Raw genomic sequence first — 22,907 nt, 5'->3', positions numbered from 1 at the left:
CACCAGAATAAATATGCTGGTGCCATTGGTCGTGCGATGCAAACGACCCGCCCATCACACTACGGGAACAACGGGAGGACACATTTCACCGTGAACAGCCAACATGGCTTCGCTCTGTGTCAGTGTGTGTCAGCTGCGTTGTTTTGTAAGGACCGCCAGGTGTGTGTACGGGCCATGGACGAAGACGACATTTGGCTCACAGAGAAGGTACCTGTACATCATGTCCTGTGTCAAGTTATAGAGCACATTGTTGAGTGCATGCAGGTATTAGCTACTGTGTGTTAGCTGCATCATTTACCATACTGCTGCTCCAGGTCAGCATGCTACATAACAAGGGAGGCTGCAAGAATAATAAAAAAAAAAAAAAGTCCTCAGCAGTGTTTCTATTATCAGTGTATTCTGATCTGTCAGCTCTTCCTGGACATTAAGACTATTTTTTCCTCCTAACAGTTATGCCACGGAGGGAGACAGCAGAATCCCCAAAATTTATACAAAAACTGGAGACAAAGGTTGGTGTTTGTCATGTAGATATCAGAGTGGAGTCATGTTAAACCATGTTGTCTTTTGAGAAACTGAAGTTGATTTTTTTTTTCTTTTCCCTAAAAGGGTTCTCAAGCACATTCACAGGAGAGAGGAGGCCAAAGGAAGATCACATTTTTGAAGCATTAGGAAATACAGATGAACTGTCCTCAGCTATAGGGTATCTTCTGGTACAGTCCACTTTCATTTTAATGTTGTCGTCTGCCTGGCCATGCTCAACTTGTTGAATTTTATGTTACAGCCTGGCAAGGGAGTTCTGCCTCGACAAAGGCCACACATTTACCGAACAGCTTGACAAGGTTTGAGTCTCAGCTTGCATTTATTGGCCTCGTTCAATGCTGATTCAATGACGTGCATGTTCCAAATTAAACTCCCACTTTTCATTCCATAGATACAATGTGTTTTACAAGATGTGGGCTCCAACATTGCCACCCCCCGGTCATCTGCAAGAGAAAGTCACAGAAGTAATGTTTTTTTGGTGTAATGATTCAGAATATATCAGCATAAACGCACTTTGGTCTAATATCTGTTGCTTATTTTTTTCCCATAGAGAGGACCAAATTTACATCTCAGCCTGTTGCAGACCTGGAGAGCTGGATTGATAAATTCACAGAGGAGCTCCCCCCACTGACTAACTTCATATTACCGGTAAATTCATGTACACAGGAATGAGACATGGCGTTGCAGTGAGATCCCAGGTTTCCATGGTGTGGTAACACCTGTGTGTTATGTCCCACAGTCTGGAGGGAAGAGCAGTGCTGCTTTGCATACAGCTCGGACAATTTGTCGCAGAGCAGAGCGCAGGTCAGTGTAAGCATGTTCCCTTGTTGTAACATCGTCATGCGGTTTGCTTCAAAATGACCTATTTGATCTTGTTTCACTGGTCTCCATACTTGTTTCAGTGTTGCTCCTATTGTGCGCTCTGGAGAAGCAGATCCAGATGTCGCCAAATATTTGAACAGGTCAGTATGGTGCATTTTTCAAAATGAATCAGAGGAACAAGTTGTGATTTCAGTATTCTACATCTGATTGTCATGTTTTCACTCAGACTGAGCGACTACCTGTTCACTGTGGCCAGATATGCAGCCATGAAAGAGGGCAAAGAAGAGAAAATCTACAAAAGACCTGAATAACCACCAGACTATTGTGCCAGGATGAAAACAGGAACCTCTGTCTATTAATGTGGAAATTATTTATAAGCTGCATTTGCTTTGTAAATATAGAACAATAACTCTGCAGGTCCAAATAGAAAATGTTTTTTAATTATTCATGAAGGTTCTCTCGGAGAACAATGTGATAATGTGGTTACAGTGTGTGTAACATTCAGTAAATACATTTATACATCAAAAACAGTGCTATTCAGCCATTTATTTTTGTATGCATTTATTTTTGTTATTGCTTTACCAACTACAGCTCACATACAACTGACTTGTATTTAGAGTCAGAAAATATTTCTCCAGGGAAGCTGTAAATATTGGAGAATGACCCTTATTCTTGATAGCATGATGGCCATCTCACACATTGAAAATAAAGTATTACAGTGGGAAATGATTTCACTAAGTTAGATGCGGCTGAATCTCAACAGATTTTATTGCCATTTATTTTTATTGTACTAACAACACATTTAGAGGTGAGGGTTGTTTAGGACTTAGGAGGCGTTCTGCTTTCTTTTTGGTTCTGTCACCTCCGTCTCACACAGTCACAGGATCTGGCACCAGCCCTGGCTCTTCTGGGACAGAGTGCTGGCCCAGGTCATGAGAGACAGGTTGCGGTCTTCGTACGGTGGGTAACGCAGGTAGGTGACACACTCAAACCGCGTGCCTCTTAGCAGACACGATTTCCTGTGAGAGAAGGCATCGAAGCTGTAGCGCCCATGGTAGGAACCCATTCCACTGGCACCTGTCAAGTCAAAAGTGATCAAGAGATGCATCGATTTTGGCTGGCAGCATTTTCCCTGAACTAAACAAGGACCCACACACATCAGGAGACACTGGCCTTTACTTTCCAGTGACTCTAACACTGGTTATGCTTTAGGCATGCTCCCTCATTTTGCATGTCAACGATCTTGAAGAAAGATTGGTTGGGGATGATTTGCATCACCTTTGATCTCCTCTACCTCCTGGCAACTTTCCATGCAGAGATAGCTTAAATTATAATGCTCTGATAAAAGTGGCAAAAGGTTTTCTATAAGGGGAAAGATTACATGTGCAGGTTTAAAAATGCCTGTGGAGTTTTTGCTATGTGGAGAAAACAAAGACTGAAAAGCTGAAAATAAAAGTAAAATAAAAAGCCTCTTCTAGTCAGGCATTTTAATTTATTATATTTGTAAAATATAACAGTAATAGTTCTTTCAATATTCGTATTACGTGTATTTATTTATTTGGTTAACGGTGTAGCCATACAGCTTGAGAAAATGTACTGTACTCCAAGTATAAATTTTATAACTTTTGGGTCCATGGCAATGTGTAGTTACTTAAGTAAGACCAACATGCACTGTAAAAAGTCCTCTAGTATTTTTTCTTTTTTTTCTTTTTTTTTAAAAATGCATTTCCAAAATCAAATATTTCAGCTTACAGCTTTCATCAGTCTTTAGATCACTAACAAGCTAAATCTTAGTGTTTTGTTGTCCTCATTCTGTAAATTTTAGCACTCACAGGTTTCACAACGTATGTTGTTCTTATAAATAAATAAACACATGAAACAAAAACCTATTATTGGTCAAGTGACATTATCAATATGCTGTATTGCATTATTATCATCCGACCACTCACTATGCCCCAAACTACAATCTGCCACTGACTCACCAACTCCACCAAAAGGCAGGCCCACCATCACACTCTGCAGGACGCTGTCATTGGAGCAAAAGCTTCCACTAGAGGTCTCACTCATTAGCCTTGAGATGACCTGCGTTGTCGGGAATGTGGATCCATTAATGCAAATGTATTGGCTGCTCCGGGCCCAATGCCATGAATACTGAGACTGTAACATTAATTTCTACCATTTACCTTGCTGTTGCTGGAATAAGCATACACACAGAGAGGTTTCTCTTGCTTATTGATGAAGGTGATTGCCTCATCTAGAGTGTTTACAGTGAGAACTGGAAGGACCGGGCCAAAAACATCATGCTGCATGATCGGGTCTGTTTCCACCACCTCTGTCAGAATTGTTGGGGCTTTGGATAGAAGAATAACATGCAATAACATCAAGTCTGCTGTGGACTTTACTGTTGGGTGCATTTAAAAGAATAATTTGAAGTAGATGACTCCTACCAATATATTTCTCTGCTTCAATCACCTGCCCGCCCACAGCCACCTTGCCAGACCTCCACAACATGTCTCGAGTTCGGTTGATGATCTCCAGATTGACCATGCGGCCAAAACTGCGGGACTCTCGTGGATCAGAACCGTAAAACTGCATCAGGCAGCACTTCAAGGCCCGGACCAGCCGTGTTTTGACATCCACATGGCACAAGACGTAGTCAGGAGCCACCACACTTTGTCCAGCATTGTGGAAACGCGCCCAGGCGATTCGCTGTGCCGTGGCAGTGATGTCACATTGCTGGTCCACATAACATGGGTTTTTGCCGCCCAAAATCAGGGTGACAGGTGTGAATGTGCGAGCTGCTGCCTGAGCCACTCTGCTTCCCTCTTCCCTGTTTCCTGGGAACAGACAGTCACATTTAGCACATCAAGAATGATTCAGCATAACAACAAAAAAAAAAGATTTTGAAACTGAGTGCATTTCATCTGTACCTACAAAGAAGACATGATCAAACTTGAGTTCCACTATGTCAGCCAAGTCATTTGTGCCTGCAAGAATCACATGGAAGCATTCCTTGAAGAAGATAAGAGTTTGTTTAGATCAGATGATTAATTTCTTTAATTTCAGTATTATGTGTGCTTATATCACTGTCCATCAGTGTTATTGTCTGTGTTGTCTCTGTTTGCTCAATTACATCTGCAATCTGTCAGCAGAGCATTTATTTTTAAATTTTAACAAATGTATCAATGGAATAAATGTCCACAGGTAATCTATAAAAATAAACTTTGCAAAAAAAAAAAAAAAAAAAAAAAACATCTTATGAATGAAAAATAAAGGTTTTCCGCTTTTAACAACAGCATTTATCAGCTGATAGCAGCATCTCCTTGTTTCTGAGAGAGAATGAAAATCTGTTGACTTACATAAATAAATAAAAAATAAATAAACAATGATACACACAAGCACACAGTAGGACTCAGCCGCATCTGTTTGTTTTTGGTCCCCATGGAGATTTATTTAACACGAACATGTTGTTCACTTGGACGCAGAAAAATATTTGAAAATAAAAAACTGTGCACTGTCTCTGTTTGCTTTAGTAGATCTGCACTCTGCACTCTGCATCAGCCAATACCAATTATCTCTAACAACCAGGTATCAGTTCTATTATTTAGTCGATCATTTCTTGTGGTCCTGTTTACATAAGCTATACTTAACAAGCCGTCTAGGATGGCAATGTTAAGTTGAATTCAGAAATCTTTTGTGTGCTGTGAGCTTGTGGTATTGTAAACTACATCTTCATATTTTAAATTGTTTTATTCTTTCATGGTGATGGAGAAATCAACTAGCAGATGAATCAGTTTTCTCTAAAAATCTGTGGCTCCTTCATCTAGTTGATCAATGTCTTAAACAGCCTTAATACACTAATGAATTCCCCACATGGGAAAAAGGGGGGTTGGGAATCAATCTCTTTAAGACACCTATGACACCTGTGACTTTATTTCACTTTCAGTCATCTGTCAAGAGATTATTGGTTCACCTGCTCTTCTTGAACAGGGCTGCACTTTATTAGCTGGATGCAGACAAGCAGGTCAACGATGCCAGTCTCTGCCATAAAAACACTGCCGTAAAACCAGCTGTGCACAAATGTTTGATGGTTCACCATATCTTGCCCTGCTCATGTGAATATTTCTGGAAAAAAAGGCCCTCCTCTACTGACTTAGAAACCTATCACAGCAGTTACTTGGCTGGAGCCTACAACTGTAAGTCAGTAATGACCCAAAGTTGGCATTGTTCTGACTGCAACTCCCAAAAAAATGACAATTCTCATCTGTCTTCCCCTAATGAGCAGGGTGGAAATCCTGTGCTATTCCATTTCCATTCAAATTATTTGCCAAGTGTGATAAAAAAGAATGATAGATGAAATCTGTCTTAGCGAGACTTGAAGACAAATAAGGCCTGGGTAGGTGAACACCACTCAGCAGAGCAATAAATCTTCCCCGTTATCTTGTAACCACTCACACTGTCCAGGTACGAGGGGACGAGGCGATGTAGGAGCTCTGCTGTGTGGGACGTGTGCTCAGAGGGGCTGATGACTGCACAGTTTCCTACAGAGACGGACACGGCGTATCAGTGGTTGTCACATTACGGGCGAGCCTGGATGAGGGGAAAAAGCAGTGCTCCAATCCAAGTGACTGTCTTTACTGCACCTGCTGCGATGGCCCCTACCAGCGGCCCCAGACAGAACAGGACAGGACTGCACCAGGTCCCCATGATTAACACCACGCCCAGCGGCTCGCTCACCACCAGGCAGTCATCCAGCGTGGTGGACTACACAGCAATCAGGACAAGCTCCACATTAGTTCACATGCACACACTCATGAGTCGAGCTGGGCTGACTTCATCAGTATGCAAGAGGACTAAATAAAGAAAAAAAACACTTTAATCTGAAAACAAGGAAAGGCGGCTGAGGGTTTTAAGCTGATTTGGTGGGCGAAGCACAATGCATTGCTTTGTAGATGAAATGTTCTCTCCAATAGGTTAACCCATGAGTAATCCAAATAATGCTCATGAAAATGCTTGCTTTAAATAAATAAATAAATAAATAAATAAATAAATAAAAAGGTTTGAGCACAAGCATCTCACCAGATTCCTTTCCACGCGTTGTGGCTGCATCCACTTTTTGAGGCTGTTGATAGCATGAAGCGCCTCGTTCTTTACCAGGAGGAGCTCCGACACAACCGTCTCAAACCGAGGCTGGTAAAAAGACAAATGCAGACGTAAATGCTGGGATCAGATTATGTCTTTGTGTCAGTCACCAGTGTAGAAGCTTATTTCAGCATCTTTTATCATGAGCACAGCAAGGAAATACTACAGCATGCTGATCACACAGTGCCGTTACTTTACCCCACACCTTATGGAGGTCCCGTCCAAGAGCATCCACGAAGTCACACTCGTGTTCCCCCAGCATTCGCACTAGAGCCTCCAGCTGAGCCAGTCTGAAGCTTTCCTTGGTGGTGCATCCAGTCTGGAAGGCAGCTTTGGCTCTTTTCAGCAGGTCCACACATTCCAGAGGATATGTCTTTAAACAAGGCTCCCCCAGCCTGGTCCTGCAACACAACACCACCAGATCTTCACCACAGGGCATTCATATAGCCTGCCTCTCAAGTCTCTCCAAATCATATCACATCACTACCTTCTGCATGTCAGCCGGCCATTCCTCTGGCACACATAACAGGCCTTTACCTTCCCACTCATGTTCACTCTACTCAAGCTTTCTATGGTGTTGGCCTTTTGTAAACAGTCTTAGTGCACAGCTAAGCCTTTTCACAACTGAGAAAAGCCGAGCAGAGAGGATAGTGAAATTCCTGACAGCAGCAGCCAATCAGGTGATGCACATCCACAGAGCAAATCAAATCAGAGTTGATGTGGGGTTTCTATTCTGGAGGTTATTAAAACAGCCAGTCAAACCACCGCACAGAGTTGGACCAGGCCCCGCATTAAGATATCCTAGTTTTCCATATTCATTCAAATTTCATATTTACCTTCGCAGAGCCTTGATCCAGCGAGTTGTAGAAGGGCTCGGCGGACTGCTCATGGTGAGATTAGACTACTTAGATTAATGTCCTGTATTTCCAAGCGCCGTGCAGATCCTCCTCACCTTTCACCTGTCAGGAAGAGCCAAACAGCTGGAGGTCGCGCGCAATAAAAAAAAAAAAAAAAAAAATGTGATTTTAGTCGCGCGCATTTACATAATAATCCGCCACGTTGCTCAGGAAAACCAGAAAACATATCGCAATAGCCTGGTATTAATGTTTCAGGCAGAGCCGGTCTGCTGTTTGCTTGTTAATCTCTGATCTCAGCGGCTTTAAAAGTCCGAATTAAACTCTAAGACTGGGAGTGAAAAATCATTATTGTTATCTGAAATTAAATAAATAAAAGCCAGGTTTTAGAAAAAAAAAAAAAAAAAAAAACTTAATTGATATTGTGTACCAATACTGAGAACTAACTAAAATAAAATAAAGCTATACAAAAAATGTCTTTAGTTTTAATCTTTGTCAGTTTGGTCCAGGGAGGTGTTGGTGCTGAAGTTTCTTGAGACTGGCAGGTCTACATGACTGAGTCAGCTGCCTTCACAAAGTCTTGTGTTTGGTCTGGAATACCTATTCTGACATACATATTAGAATAATAAAAACTAGCTAAAACTGATACCTAAACTAATAAAAACTTAACTAAAACGAACATTTTTGAATAAGAAAAACTAAACTGAAATGAACAAACCCACTCTGGAAACTAACTGAAACTATTAATTAAAAACAAAAATTAAAAATGAAATACAAATAAAAATTATTTAAAAATACACACTATAATAACTCTGGTCTGTAAAAAAAAAAAAAAAAAAAAAAGATTAATAAATAGAGAGAGTCTCAGTCTTAAGTACTGGTTGACTACGCAGTGTAAAGAAAGAGAAATTGAAAGCCACACTCATTACTGTTAAGTAAATGATTTATATAATAATAATAATAATGGAGTATATGATTGAACAATACTGTCTTACAGAAGAGAGTATCTTACACATGGACTAGTTTTACACGGGAGTCGGCTTTTCAACAACTTATTCCACATAGTGCAGCCCGTTTCAAAGACACTTTTAAAAAAGAGAAGGAAACAGTACTTTCATAGGAGCATGGAAACATTTCCTGGACCCTTTTTTTTTCTTCTTTTTTTTTTTTTTAATTTACTAAAAGAATGGATATTCAAAGCCAGCATCAGCAGTCCGTCATTTACAGTCTAGCCCACTGTTGGTAAGATTTCTTGACATCATTTAAAACTGATGAGCAACCTCATCAGACACAACAAACAAAGCTTGTGAGGTATCTTTCATCTCTCTTGCACACTGAACACACAGAGGGCAACTCCATCTTCACAGTGTTGCCACGCCTTGCTTGAACAACAGATTCAAGGAAAGAGGAGCTAAGACATTATAGTGGCTTCCTCCAGACTGATTTGTCACACATTTGGAAATGAGTTGCAGGTTTCACCTCATAAGAAGATTGGAGGCAAAACGGAATACAACCAGGGATACATAATGGTTGCATTTTAATTATGATCATACTTGGTTAATGGCCATAATATTGTTAGTTAGAGACATGGCAAAAATGACCAACGTGGTTAACTAAAGTCTGGGGCGCCTGCTGACAAAAACATCCATAGCCATTCACCACACAGACAACATATTTGCATAAGAAACTTAGTAAATATGCAATAGTTATTTGTTTAAAACCTCTCTACTCTATCAAAGGTGCAGTCATTTCTCTGGTAATTCACTAAAACGTCTCTTCATTAACTCCACCAGTTAATTAAACCATGTGTAATGCAACATTTAGGCCTATAAAGTACATTCACCCTCATCTCCCTTTATCAATACCCACAAACAGAGCAGAATTTTGTGTGCAAGATTTCCGTTGAAGGGGACATCAAATCAAGCTGTCAGATTTGGTTGAACCAGTCCATGACATCATGTTGAGAGGCTTTCACCTCAAATTCTTTTCCACATGGCTTAAAAAGTTCACAAAGATGAGAGAGCATCTTATTAAAACCCTTCTTGGTTGGTGGAGTGGTAGGACAGTGGATGGGTTTCGGAGCTTTCTTCTTAGTAGGAGCAGAGAACAGTCTCAGTACCTTGCCCCCATATGTATGGCTTGTTTCCGAGAGACGTGGTTACTGGTTACACTTGAAATACAGTCAGACATGTGATGGCAAGGGGGAGCATACACGAGGCACTCAGCATTATTCAAAGGTTTTACCAGTAATTAGTACAAAGACTAACATCAATGATTGACTTTACTGTTCAGTTTTTTGTGGGATGTCAAGCACAGACATGTGATATGGAAAAGCTGTGTCTGCTGTGCTGGGCAGATACTAAAACTGCATGCAGTAATCACTATGTGCAGTTTCATTATTTGCAAAAAAATATCCAGCTCCATTCTCAAAGATAAAAGAGGCTACAGCAGGGACATCTTGGTCTAAAAACAAACAACAGCATGGACAAATAATCATTTTGTGTCAAGAAACACATCGCTGCTTCACCAGAACTGAGGCAGATCTGAAGTTTTCAGATATACAGTATCTCTGTGTAGAGAAGAGAAAACCAGAGGGCAAAAGTCTCTGTCAGGTGACTGTAGTGTCTTAGTGAAGAGAACTGGAATGAGGTCACCAGGATTTATCCTCTTAATCCATGTAGGACACAGGACCACTTCCTATGAGCCATTTTTCCTTCATGGAAGTTGAACATGAGACAATGATTTGTCTACTATATATAAAAGATGCATTATGTTCAGCAAGCCTTTTAAGACTCATCCAATATCAGCTGAAAGTTGCTTGGATAACAGAGTCCAAGCTTGTTTGTATATTAACAATGCATCCCTTGGCTTTGCTCAAATGAGTCAACCCTGTGTCTAATGGCTTGCATTGCATCTATATTGCTTTCCAGTTCACTTGAAATGGGAGTGTTATATCCAAGAATGATTCTGTTAAGCCTGAGAAATTGAGATCTAGCAATTACATTTCGGTATTTCATCAAGGTAAATACCTGACATGTTGAATTTTGGGAGTGGCAAAGGAAAATGCTGAAAAAAAAATCACTGTGCTGCAAAAACAGCATTCCCTTTGTCTTTGCTTGTCCTAACAGGATATATTATGGCCGATCAAAAAAGCAAAAAAAAAAAAAAAAATACAGGCAGCAACTGGCCTGAGGAGCCATTAGAGTGTCTGGACTTCCAGAGGGACTGGGTTGAAGTAGAGCTAATCTGATTTTAATTAGACATAAGGAAAGTATGTGGGTCCATTATGATTGCCCTTTTGTTTTGGCGATGCTCCACTGCTGTGGTAGTAGGCTCCAGCCCAAGTGAGCCTACTGGCTCACATAGGTCAGGCTTGTTAACACAGCCGTCCAATGCACACTGTCCCAAAGAATGAGTTAAGAGAGCTCAAATCCTGTGTTCATACTGATCGCATAGCGTAGCTTGTCACGCAAGATGCTCTTCTTGCTGTAGTTGGGCAGTTTGAGCAGGTTGAAGCACGTGGATGAAGTGGGGAGACGTCCACCAGGCTCCTTCTTGCGAATAGTGAAAAAGCCCCTAAGGACACTGCCAAGGGTGTCTCCAGTGTCCTAGCCAGAAGAAACAGCATTACAAAAAGAACCCAGTCCATCAGTACAAAGATAACTCAGGGAGATAAGCACAAAGCGAAAGAGAACAACTATAAAATGCAGAGATGATGTGAACTCTAGCATGTAGATAGCATCAATATCCTCCACACTTCATTTCTCACCTGATCATCTGAGACCTCCACACAACGAATGGAAAAAGGTGGTTTGAGGTAGGCGAAACCTAGAAGAGGCGGCCTTGAGCAGCTGGTAACAAACTGTAAAGACACACCAGCAAGAGGATTAAAGGGACATTTTAATATACTCAAGTAAACGCTAGATTCTCCAAAGAAAGCTTTGTAGATAAACATCCTTGATGGATAGAAGTTATAATCTTGTGACAGCGATAGTTACAAATTTAAGAGAGCTTACTTTGAGGAACATAGCCCTCTCTTCAGCATTGAAGTCACTGGACAGGATGTCCCACAGCCATATGATGACCCGATGGCTGCTGTGAAAACCTCCATAGTACACTGTGTGCTTCCTGGGAAAGAAAGAAGAAGGCAATGTTCATGAGCACCTTCATCAAATCTGTCTTCATACATCGTAAGCATAAAAATTTAAAAAGTTGCTTGAATCCAAAAGTGTATTTAAAAAAGGCACAGATGTGACTATACTTGGTGAACACTTATTTAAGGAACCCAGTTTTAATTAGCACAATTATTGTAGTTGTCCACTATGGGTGAATTTTTTTCCTTCTGTTCACAGTAAAATGGACAAGCCAACCCACAGATGATTGGCCAGGAAGTTGAATGCTGAAAGCTAGGTTTATAAGATGATGAAAGAAGGTCCACATGTGTGAGATGTCACATACTTGAGGTCATCTAGATCAATCTCTGCATTGTCCCCTGACACAAGGCGCTGAACCTCAGGAGTGGAAAACATGTGCAACCATTCTGGGTTGATGATGCTGCGGAAGCCCCGGATAAACGCAGTGGTTTGCTCCTTAATCTGCGTGTGCATCCTGAAGTGAGCCATGAGGTGGATGTAACTGATCCTGTTGGACCATTTAATTGAAAGAAAAATGAGAGAGAAGTCAGAGTTAGAGGGTGATTTGGTGAAAATGCACCATCGTATAAAACAAACTTTCTCAGTTAAAATGTATGAGCATGCTATGTTCTCAGAAACTGCATAAGAATTTACACACTTGTTTTCATTAGTGACTGGCATGGTCTTCCCTCCAGGAATCAACTCATGACAGACCAGCTGTAAGGCAACATTCAGAGAAACTTAAAACTGAGGAAGGATTTCATACTTTTAAATAAGTTACGTCATATTTTACACATGGCCTCCATCCTTACCTGCCCCATGACATCCTCATCATAGGACAAAGTCAGTCCTAGATCCCCTACATCACCATCATAGCGCTGAAAAAAGAAATATGAAATGAGCCTCAGACATCAGCAAATCAACTGGAACAAAATGAGCCATAGATAAAAAACAGTGGTAGCAGCAAGCAGAAAACAAAAGTGAGATGTCAAAGAGTTTTGAACCTTGATGGAGGTGAGATTCTTGTAAAACTCAGAGTCCAGTGAGGGCAGCTCATCTATGGAGCTGTAGAAAGTGCTGTGGTGGTGACCCAAGACTTGACTGAGGAAGAAGGAGGCGAAAGGGACATCCACAACAATACCCTAAATACATAAAAGAGGATTCATAGAAGTAAGAGACAGAGAGACACTCATTATGTTAGAAGGCCTTGTGTTCAGTATTACAGTGTGTACTACAAGTGAAGGCACAAACATACCTCATACATGGCTTTCCCGAGCATCTTTCCCACAAACTCAAAGAGCTGCAGATGGTTCTCGTGGATGTAAGATGTGGGGGAAGGATATAGCCTTTCATTTCCACTTGTAGTCTAAAGGAAAATAAAAAAAACCATGATGATAAAAAAACAGCATGATCTTTGTCAGCAGTATAACCGTGATCTAAACAAAAAGGAACACAATCTGCCTAAATTACCTTGAAGAGGTTGAGAGCAGGGTTGAAGACTTTCTTAATAATCTCCTCTAGAAACTCTTTGAAGACGCCATCCTGATCAATACCTGCCTCATCCACTCCCAGGTCATTAACAAACTTCACACGGATGACACCTTTAATAGAATTTACTGGCAACCGGCGAAGCTGGTCATATCCATCCTTAAGAGAGGGCATTGCACGTGTTATTGCTGAATCACTGTGATGATATAATACTTTCAGCATCATGCAAAGTAATCCATCTGATCAGCCATTTATGTACCTCTAACATCCGTGAGCGGCGAATGGTAATGTGAGTGACATGTGGTGAAGCAGAGCTTGTTTCCACCAATCCTAAGCTCTCCTTTTCCTTTGTTACTATATTCCTGAAAAGCAGCACCCTCTAAAATTGGAGGGAAAATAATTAGAAAGCTGAATATAAAAATGACACCATAACTTCGATCAAAAGATGCCATTTACTCACATTTTTGTGTGGAATGACATGAGGGATGTACTGCAGTAAAAGCTGGGCTCTTTTCTTGCCTTTCTCCAGCTCTTGGAACAACAGGCTGGGCTTCAGGTCCCTGAATGCAATTACACAAAGATGAGAAGGTGAGCTTTTTTTATTTAATCACAGAGTCATGTTTCCCCAGACAGAAGGCCAATATGCTTCACATTTTGCCCATATCTACAATAATTCAATGTTTTACAAATGAAATTATTCACTTGCGCAGCCAGTGGTCATCAGGGGAGAATCTTCGCCTGCAGTCTCGCTCATAGAGCACCATCAGCCAGCCATGAACACTGTGAAACAGCTCCAGTTTCTCTCCCTTGGCATTTTCTGTTACCGACATAAAAACAAGCCAAATGACATAAAACATATCCAATTTCTGTGACCAGGTGTAGGGCAAAATACATAAATAAAGAACAGCTCCCATGTACAGAGATAATTTTTTCAGTGTGAATATATTTTTAATTGTGTCTCCAAAACCTGTAATTCATTGAATATATTGCTACATTTGCTGAGGAGAATAATTTATTTTGCTCATCTGTCATGATTCTCATGATTCAATGTGGTCACCCACTCACCTAAGATGCCATCCCATATCATCTTGTACACAAATGTGTTCAGAAATGAGGAGATGGTGATGAGTTCTTCTATCTTGAAAGAGGTCTGCTCTTCATAGACCTCAATGTCATCCAGAATTCTGCAACACATAAAGAGCATTTCATGAACAATTTGCAAGTTTTGCTGCTCTGTATACAGTGTGCACCATGGGCACAATATCTAGAAATTAAAATTACGTGATGAGGTGCCGTGAGCAGTCACAGAAGAGCATGAGCATGGCCAGAAGTTGCTTGGACTCCTCTGTGTCATTATTCAGGCACTCCATAAAAAGTTTCAGGCCTCCCTGGGGACCAAGCTCACAGATGAAGGCCCAGAGTTTGGGAAGCAGGTCATCAAGGTGTGTCAGACCTGCAGAAATAGCACAGTTTAGAGAGGAACTCCATGGTGAATTTCCCAGTATGAAAGTGTCACAGTGCGGCTCTCACCAGTGAGTATCTGAAGTCGTATTTGCGTCAGTGTGGAGAGTGCAGTCTGGTACAGCACACAGATGCTGCAGACCTTCTGAACTTCAGCTGAGTCCACCCGCTTCCCTCCTACTGGCTTCAGGATGTTGCGCACAGACGCAGACTTCTGAAACGCGCGCTTGAAGAGATCTGTCAAAAGAGACAAATTCTGACTATTGAATATTTTATCTACTAATTAAAGTGTCTATTAGAGTTCCTGACATGAATAACAGGAACTGATCTACAACTCACTTTTAACTGGTATGTTGTTTTGTGATGTGCTAGGCTGCTGGGGTGGAGGAGTCGGCTCCTGGCTCTCCAACTTTTTAGAGAGGACATCACTGAAGAGCGTCCGAATGACAGGAACACCCCACAGGTACTGCAGCTGTTTAGTGACCAGCGGCATGGACTCATTCAAACTACAGAGAACAAGAGACAGAAGAAGCAGATGAGATATTAAGAGTGACATTTTGCGTGACATTTAAGTTTCAAATCCATTCAAGTAAACAGCATCTCTTTCACTGACCCGTAGTCTACAGTTTGGGAGAACCAGCCCAGGACTGGGTGCCAGTGGGTGAGGTTGGATTTCTTTTGGGACACATATCTCTGGCAGTAGGACAGCATGTCGGTCAGGTCCTTCACAAAATGGTTGGCCTCTTCTTCTAGGACTTTGTCATTAAGGTAGCCCAGATGAATCAGGTTGCCTACCACAAAAAGGGAATAACAATCAAAACCGCAAACTCAACTAAACAGTTCACAACGTCCAAAGATGTGACATTATTTGTTTCTTTTAGTCAGACATAGGTTAAAGGATGTTATTTACCTTTAACCTATGTCTGACTAAAAGAAACAAAAAACGTCTTTTTAGTTAAAAGGAAGACATGATGAATGTGTTTGAACTGTCCAAAGATGTGAACAAGATCTGCAAACAAATTACTGCTAAATCTCTGCTGCAGGCCATATTCATTATCTAGAGACTTAAAAAAAACACCATACCCAGTAAGCAGAGTGTGTGGCTCCCCTCTAAACACACACAGATGTCAAGACACTGCTCCTCACGGCTAAGAAAAAGAATGAACTTCCGCAGCAGGTCATGAGTCTGAATGGAGGCCATACACTATTGAAACAGAGCAGATATTCAAATGTAAAATTGGCAAACTTTATGGTGTTTAATTATTCAAAATATTACATGCTACATGCACACATCTGATGTATCAATGAGCACTTACCTCTGGTGTTAGCACACTGAGGTGGTATACAACTGCTGGAACTGACATGATGTGAATGAGGAATGATCTCAGTAGGTTATCGGAGAAGTGAGCAGCAACGACTGGCCTGGGGGGGAAAAAAGCCTTATTTAAAGGGAGGACAGTGAATGAAAAGCAGATAGAGCAGAGCATCTCCTGAAGCACGACAGTTCCTCTGAAGTACTGGAGCTGGAACAGCAGCTTATCCTTCTGTCAAATGGCAATCAGAGAGCCTTCACCCACCTCAGTTCAGAGCTCACCTTAATGACAAAGTGAATATTGCTGTTAAAGTGCCCTTTGACAGAGAAGGTCTGGAGCGCGCCAAGCCATTGGTCAGCAAGATCTATAACAGGAAAAACAAAGATGGCATGTCATGTGAAGTTTCTGTGGAATGTCACTGAAGGCATTCAAGAACATATACAGGTATCAGCAGAGCTCAGAAAGAGTGGGTTGTAATACAGAACCTGTAGTATAGAGTAGAATCCCTTCTGGTTGAGATGCCCCATGATATTCTCACAAATCCTGGTCAATGCTGGTCTGAGAGCCTCTCCTACAATGATGAAGGAAAAATGTTTTGTTTTTCTTTTTCTTTCCAACAAGCACAGTAACAACCACAATTCAGATTGAGAATTACCTTTCCCTCGGACTATCCTCCAAGTTGAAGTGTCCGTGAAAGTCACCAGCATGGTAAGGTACAGTGTTACCAATTTACTATCCTGAAGTATGTCCGGCTGCAGGTGACAAGACATAAAGCATCATAAAGGAACCGTTACTTGGACTGAAATCTTGACACGATGCACCGTCTACCTTCCTTGACAGCTAAACTTACCTTTAAGTTTTTCAGCAGCTGACAGGAAATCCACAGAACATCTTTAATCTGTTTGAGCCAGGGAATGGTGAGGTCTTTGGAAAGAGCCAGGGATACATACCAGACCTGAAAGTCAAATGAGAAAGACAACAATCACTGAGACAAAAATCACACACCAAAAAAGCGCTGTGTGTGTTAACAGTTAAACCTTCATAATACTCACTTTAGGTTCATTTTCAACATCCATGCTGCCAAGTATGGCGCGACAAAGCTTCTCAAACCTCTGTGTGGTGTGCAAAATAAGTCTTACTTGATTAAAACAACTCAGCATAACATACATTCATACAACATAACACAACATACATACAACATAATTTAAAATTGCTATGTTTACATCAACACTATTACCGTTGAATAGAACTAATGCTATTTATTTATGTACTACTTTTAGTGATCAATCATTCACTTAATGTCAATCTAAATGGCAGAATTTATAACTCACCAATTTATCATCTTTGCAATAAATGAACAATAATTTCCGAGCAAGTTTGAAAATTGACAGTGCATTCCTTTTTGATGTCCCAGTTTCAGAGGCTTGAAAATAGTCATCAACCTCTTTCCTGGTGAGACACAAAAAGGAAAGATTAAGAGAAAATTCCTGATAACACACAATGGACAAATAATAGTTCACCCTTCAAACCACTGTTTCATTCATTGCTTATGCTGTTCAGGAAAAAAAAAAAAAACAAACAAAAAAATGAAATCAAAGCTCTCATTCTTGATAACCCATTTCACTTAAGAACAAATAACTTTGAAAACACTGGCCACCACCTTATTTGCTTCTGGAGTCTGCAGCGACAGAGAAACCTCCTGACCAGAGCTTGGATCTGGATTGCTGCTCTCTCCTTCTCCTTTTGTCCTTTCCTCTCCTCCCTCGCCTGCCTGGCTTTGTCCAGGAACTCTGACTTTGAACTTTGAGCTGCACTAAACATCGTGCACCCTGGAAGATGAGAAATCATGAAGAGAAACCATAGGCTTCGGTGGATAACTGCTATGTTATGAATGATGCACCAGCTGGTTTTACAACATCACACCGACGGATCATGGTGAAATATCTGAACACCATAACAACTGACAACACAAATGAACTCACCTGCAGTACTTTCCAATTATGAAGCTATCCAGGCCTTATGGCTCAATGACTGCTATACCTCCCCAGTCATCTGAGTGTCCTTGACATCCAAGTTAAGCGGAAAGCATAGTGATAGCTGAGGACTAACTTGTCATCTCTGGAGAAACGGGGCGACAGTGAAGATGGAGCTGCGTTAGCTAGCAACACAGGGCTAGTTCGTCACAAGTAAGCTTGACACCGTTTCAGAGGGGACAACATCACACCAGTCAGTCAACAGTTAGGATCATTATCGGCTGAGGTTGGGTCACTTATCAATGACAACCTCGAAAACATAAGGAACATACCGTTTCGAAATGTAAACAATAACAGAGGATCCGTGCAGTGACTGCAGCCATTAATCCCCCGTGTCGCAGAAAAAAGACTCCGGGTAGTATGTCTCCACTGTGTATAAATCACGGGGAAATCCTAATTATCTACATCGAAATGCGATGGGTTGGCTGAAATGTTTGTATTTATGTTGTAGCGATTAAAATGCTGTTACTCTGGTGGTTGAAAATATCTTCAACAATAGTACCGGGTGAGCACTTCTGAGGAGGCGGAATATTTTCACGGTTACTCCTTCAGTGACGGAAATGAGCGGGTGTAAAAATGAAAATTAAAGCGACTGCCGGCGACATGTGGCTGGAAATCAGTTTATTAGAAAATTGCGAAGCGGGGTGTGGCATTTGCGTTAAGCTTTATGGGGTTTATCTCATACTATCGCCTGTTTAAATCCATTCGCCCTGCAACACTGAAGCAAAATATAGTTGACTGTCCCTTTAAACGACGCACGGGAAAGGTGACGTCATTTTTCTAAGTGCGCAGCCTTGGCCAGGAAGGAAGTGGGTGTTAGCTGACTTAACGTTAGCAAGCTAAAATTCCGAAGTCCGCCGTGGGTTCTATGGTAAATATCTTCACAACACTATCCAAATAGTAACACACAGTTAGTATCATGAGGAGAAAGTAAGTGTAGTTGTCGGTTCCCTAAGATGTTTTGATGTCGTCTGCTTTCCACGCTCAGTAGGCTAGTACATGTTAGCGTAAGTAACTTTAGTTAACGTTAGTTAGCTGCGTTAGCATTGTCAAAAATCTATTGGTCACGTATTGGAGTGGTTTAATTGGGTTTCCTAGTTCTTTTTAGGTGGTCACTTTGGCTTTTTTTGGTTAAGGTTAGAGATGGGTTAAGATTAGGGTTAGGCATAAGTTGGTGATGGTTAACATCAGGGAAGGGCTGGAGAGAATGAATGTAGCCAGGTTAAGTCAATTAGACATCCCGTCGCTTTATTAGGAAACTCCGACTGGAGTGATTGGTACACGTTTGAAGGAAAGGAAGGAAAAGAAAGAAGAGAGGAGACTCCTTCGTGAGTGTACTTTTCCGGGCTTTTAAAAATGGGAGCAGCGACATTCGGTCATAGGTGAATGGTGTTCATTGTCTTTGCCTGCACTGATTCAGCCGTCACTTTGTGCGTCTGCCTTCCTCTGCCGCAGGAAGAGATGTCAGGAGAGAGTGTTGTGAGCTCGGCGGTGCCGGCAGCTACAACCCGGACCACTTCATTCAAGGGCTCCAGCCCCAGCTCCAAGTATGTGAAGTTGAACGTGGGTGGGGCGCTGTACTACACCACAATGCAGACACTGACCAAACAGGACACTATGCTCAAGGCCATGTTCAGTGGCAGGATGGAGGTCCTCACAGACAGTGAAGGTAGGTACCCATCTGTTATACATTAGGGCTGGGGCGATATCTCCACACTCCATACTATCATGATACTTGGGTGCCAATTCGATATGTATTGTGATTCAGTATTCTGATTTATTGCAATTTTTGTTTTTTGAATTATCCTCTAGTTTGTAGATGTAAAGTTTCATGAGGTTGTGTTTATCCTAAAGGTCATAATGGCTCATTTTATACAGTGATATCAATAAAAAAAAAAAAAAAAATGGTCTCACTAAAATAAAGTGTAAAAAGTAGCACTGACCTGAATAAAATTGGGCTCAGTGAATCCACAAGATCCTCAGTTTTCCAGTCAAACCAAATTTACGCAACTCTGGTTTAGGCCCCAGTATGCAAAATACACCATTTTAGAGTAGGGGTGAAAAGAACACATTTGTACCACTTGCAAAAACCTGCAGCGTTTGTGCCCCAAATTGCATGGAACTAGTATAAGGTGGCCATGTCTGCAAAGGAGAGACCCGTGGGTGCCCAGAGAACCCATTTTCATTCAGATATCTGGAGGTCAGAGGTCAAGGGAATCCTTTGAAAATGGCCATTCCAGTTTTTCCCCTCGCCAAACTTTAGCCTAACTTTGGAGCAATATTTTGCCGCCTTGCCAACAACCTAGCATGACATGCTTGGTACCTTCACTTTAAATTGATTCAGTAATAAAAACATATTTCTAAATAATAATAATAATATTAATTGCAATACTTAAGTAAATAATTTTCCCCCACCCCTATTAAACGTGTACAGAACTGGGAGGATGTTTGGGTGGCTTGCCTTGGAGCTGTGTGTGATTGATTATTATTCTTGTCTATAGGCTGGATATTGATTGATCGCTGTGGGAAACACTTTGGAACAATTCTGAACTACCTTCGAGATGGGGCAGTGCCACTCCCCGACAGCCGACGAGAAACTGAAGAACTGCTCGCTGAGGCCAAGTATTACCTGGTCCAAGGCCTGGCTGACGAGTGTACAGCTGCTTTGCAGGTATCTTTTCACCAGGCGCTTGTCCCTTTTCCCAGAGTCATTTGCACACCATTGACCATCCTTTGGCACTCTGTTCCCCCAGGTGGCATCATTAGTCTTTTATGAATGGTTCATTTATGCAAATAGAACTGATTTAGAAGATCCATCATCAATACAGTGTCCCTTATTTCTAGAAAAAATATACTTTTAAAATGAGGAAACTTGAGCTGTAACCTGAGAACTTAAATGCACTGGGGGTGATTAAATGATGTATTTCTTTTACTTTTTTAACAAAAAAAAAAAAAATCTTAATCTTGCAGAACAAAGACGCTTTTGAACCATTTTGTAAAGTGCCTCTGGTGACATCATCTAAGGAAGAGCAGCGACTTATTGCGACCTCAAATAAGGTACCTCTTTTTTCCATGCTGTAAAAGTATCATATATCCGTGTCCAGTGTCTACTGAAAAGTGACAGTGCACATTGTTCAAAACACAGGCTATAAAATCGTTTGTCTCCACAGCCTACTGTCAAACTCCTGTATAACAGAAGCAACAACAAATACTCATACACCAGGTGAGGCTTTTTTACAAGATTATAGCTAGTGTGTAACCGTAAACAACATGAAATCATAAAAGCTGTAAAAGTAAGTGACCATCCTATTACTATTTTCCCCTCAGCAATTCTGACGACAACATGTTGAAAAACATTGAGCTGTTTGACAAGCTGTCACTGCGGTTCAATGGCCGTGTGCTCTTCATCAAAGATGTGATTGGGGACGAGATCTGCTGTTGGTCATTCTACGGTCAAGGCCGCAAGATTGCTGAAGTGTGCTGCACCTCTATTGTTTATGCCACCGAAAAGAAGCAGACAAAGGTAAACATGACCAGACCTGAGTTTGTAAGCATTTTTCAAAAGTGGAAATATCGATGAAATATTTCTCTAATCTTTTCTGTACCATTCTACTTCTCCCCTAGGTTGAGTTTCCCGAGGCACGAATCTATGAGGAGACCCTCAACATCCTCCTGTATGAGTCCCAGGATGGAAGGGGTCCCGACAATGCCCTGCTTGAGGCCACAGGAGGTGCAGCGGGGCGATCCCACCATCTGGATGAGGATGAGGAGCGGGAGCGCATAGAACGAGTTCGTAGGATCCACATCAAACGACCTGACGACCGTACACACCACCACCAGTGACCTTCCTCCTCGCACATTTTACCCGTGACCCGTCAGCCCTGTGTCTTTGACCCTGGACAGTTACTGCACCACGCTTGTGCCTTACAACACCCAGCGCCTCTCTTTCACTTCCACTCTTATTTTTACCAGCTTTCCTACACAAGTCTACTGCTGAGAAGAGAGTGTCATACAATAGTTTGAAGTGGTGAAGTGATTTTGTGTGTGTGTGTGTGTTTGTGTGTGTTTGTCTGCTTGTCAGCTTAGCTTGCGTGCTCTGACAGGCCCTAGTGTTTTGTTCCATGTATGTTAGTCATGAAAATTTCTATCACTGTTATCTGCTAGTATGCAGAAGCCCACGGCCATGGATGCTGTTATTTGGCACAGCAGGTGACCACATTTTCCACTACAGTATGTGTGTGAGTGTCACATTGTGAATGACAGAGGTTGGTATAAAGGTTGAATGATGAATTGTCACTGTAAAATGTTTTTTGTGGTCCTTATTACATTACAGCCAGGAGAACAAGAATTATATGATATAGCAGCTGAAAATGATGTAAAAAATTTTTTGCTTCTCCTTATTTTGTTTCTGAGGGGTCTGTTGTGTAGGTCATCAGTGAATGAACCAGGTGTTGTACATGAAATGGCCGCTTGGTGGCACTATTTTATTCTTAGATGTTACCTAGCCTGCAGCTACTGTGTTGGCAATTAAACCTTTTTAAATTTCTTTTGATAATTTTGATACAGTCCAGATATCATGAGTGGATGCAGCATTTCAGAGCAGTGCCTCCACCATACCCGTGTATGAGAAGATCAATACTGTGTCACTCCATCCCACAAAAAAGTGATCATTTTAAAAGGAGGGAACTTGAGCTGTGACCTGAGGTGTTAAATGTACTGAGGTGATTAAATGATGGATGCTGAGGTTGAAATGAATGACTGTAACCAGAGACCTCCCTGGTAGGAAGGGGACCCTGTCTTGTACAAGCTTTTAACAGGGAGAGAAATTAGACCTGTCCTTCATCATTGCATTCATCAAGGAATGTACTGTTTGCACACAATAGGTTTAAATCGAATTGAAATGTGTCTCTTAACAATCACAGTACCTGTAGGTCTGTTGTGCAGATGTGAACATATGTATGGTTTATATTTATACATACTTTATCACAAATAAATTTCTACAAACGTACATTTGTGTTTGGTGTTTAAATTTGCACATTCCCATTAGCAGTAAACATACAAAAATTTTTAATACATATGGCTTCATTGTTGTGAAATCAGTCCCGCAGAGTTTGCAGAGCA

General features: G+C 41.3%; 4 protein-coding genes across 7 annotated transcripts; 2 read left to right on the top strand and 2 right to left on the bottom strand.

Annotated features, from left to right (window-relative positions):
- The first annotated feature begins 47 nt into the window (after positions 1 to 47).
- On the top strand, positions 48 to 1,890 carry mmab (metabolism of cobalamin associated B). The gene is made up of 9 exons (XM_030061200.1): positions 48 to 207; positions 451 to 509; positions 607 to 700; positions 782 to 839; positions 932 to 1,004; positions 1,091 to 1,188; positions 1,280 to 1,344; positions 1,443 to 1,502; positions 1,589 to 1,890. The coding sequence occupies exons 1-9, from the start codon at positions 104 to 106 to the stop codon at positions 1,671 to 1,673; spliced, it is 696 nt and encodes a 231-aa protein (XP_029917060.1). The 5' UTR covers positions 48 to 103; the 3' UTR covers positions 1,674 to 1,890.
- Positions 1,891 to 1,906: 16 nt separating this feature from the next.
- On the bottom strand, positions 1,907 to 7,452 carry aldh3b4 (aldehyde dehydrogenase 3 family, member B4). Of its 3 annotated transcripts, none has more exons than XM_030061198.1 (10): positions 7,341 to 7,452; positions 6,710 to 6,905; positions 6,442 to 6,552; positions 6,006 to 6,126; positions 5,818 to 5,903; positions 4,293 to 4,374; positions 3,810 to 4,199; positions 3,546 to 3,712; positions 3,345 to 3,444; positions 1,907 to 2,439 (listed from the first exon to the last, which is right to left on the bottom strand). In XM_030061198.1, the coding sequence occupies exons 1-10, from the start codon at positions 7,391 to 7,393 to the stop codon at positions 2,240 to 2,242; spliced, it is 1,506 nt and encodes a 501-aa protein (XP_029917058.1). In that variant the 5' UTR covers positions 7,394 to 7,452; the 3' UTR covers positions 1,907 to 2,239. The 3 variants fall into 3 exon arrangements, with proteins under 3 accessions (XP_029917058.1, XP_029917057.1, XP_029917059.1); XM_030061197.1 differs by lacking the exon at positions 7,341 to 7,452 and adding an exon at positions 6,992 to 7,073; XM_030061199.1 differs by lacking the exon at positions 7,341 to 7,452 and having other exon boundaries at positions 6,703 to 6,856.
- An 834-nt stretch (positions 7,453 to 8,286) lies between these two features.
- On the bottom strand, positions 8,287 to 18,196 carry ube3b (ubiquitin protein ligase E3B). Its single transcript, XM_030060130.1, has 28 exons — positions 18,059 to 18,196; positions 17,736 to 17,871; positions 17,414 to 17,582; positions 17,085 to 17,202; positions 16,806 to 16,865; positions 16,604 to 16,708; positions 16,409 to 16,505; positions 16,239 to 16,324; positions 16,035 to 16,117; positions 15,757 to 15,862; positions 15,524 to 15,644; positions 15,054 to 15,231; positions 14,780 to 14,946; positions 14,510 to 14,677; positions 14,261 to 14,432; positions 14,045 to 14,163; positions 13,682 to 13,796; positions 13,440 to 13,539; positions 13,239 to 13,358; positions 12,962 to 13,138; positions 12,747 to 12,857; positions 12,496 to 12,633; positions 12,304 to 12,369; positions 12,150 to 12,208; positions 11,817 to 11,999; positions 11,375 to 11,486; positions 11,128 to 11,220; positions 8,287 to 10,966 (listed from the first exon to the last, which is right to left on the bottom strand). The coding sequence occupies exons 3-28, from the start codon at positions 17,572 to 17,574 to the stop codon at positions 10,775 to 10,777; spliced, it is 3,207 nt and encodes a 1,068-aa protein (XP_029915990.1). The 5' UTR covers positions 17,575 to 17,582; positions 17,736 to 17,871; positions 18,059 to 18,196; the 3' UTR covers positions 8,287 to 10,774.
- Positions 18,197 to 18,431: 235 nt separating this feature from the next.
- Positions 18,432 to 22,794, top strand: kctd10 (potassium channel tetramerization domain containing 10). Of its 2 annotated transcripts, none has more exons than XM_030060770.1 (7): positions 18,432 to 18,657; positions 19,242 to 19,455; positions 20,288 to 20,457; positions 20,757 to 20,843; positions 20,957 to 21,009; positions 21,114 to 21,309; positions 21,411 to 22,794. In XM_030060770.1, exons 1-7 carry the CDS (start codon positions 18,655 to 18,657, stop codon positions 21,627 to 21,629), a joined length of 942 nt encoding a protein of 313 aa, XP_029916630.1. In that variant the 5' UTR covers positions 18,432 to 18,654; the 3' UTR covers positions 21,630 to 22,794. The 2 variants fall into 2 exon arrangements, with proteins under 2 accessions (XP_029916630.1, XP_029916631.1); XM_030060771.1 differs by lacking the exon at positions 18,432 to 18,657 and adding an exon at positions 19,096 to 19,114.
- The last annotated feature ends 113 nt before the right edge of the window (positions 22,795 to 22,907 follow it).

This window comes from Myripristis murdjan, chromosome 9 (genome assembly GCF_902150065.1).
Source record: "Myripristis murdjan chromosome 9, fMyrMur1.1, whole genome shotgun sequence".
Classification (NCBI taxonomy): Eukaryota; Metazoa; Chordata; class Actinopteri; order Holocentriformes; family Holocentridae; genus Myripristis; species Myripristis murdjan.
Note: the sequence above shows the minus strand (reverse complement) of the source record. Positions and strands in the feature narration are given on the sequence as shown.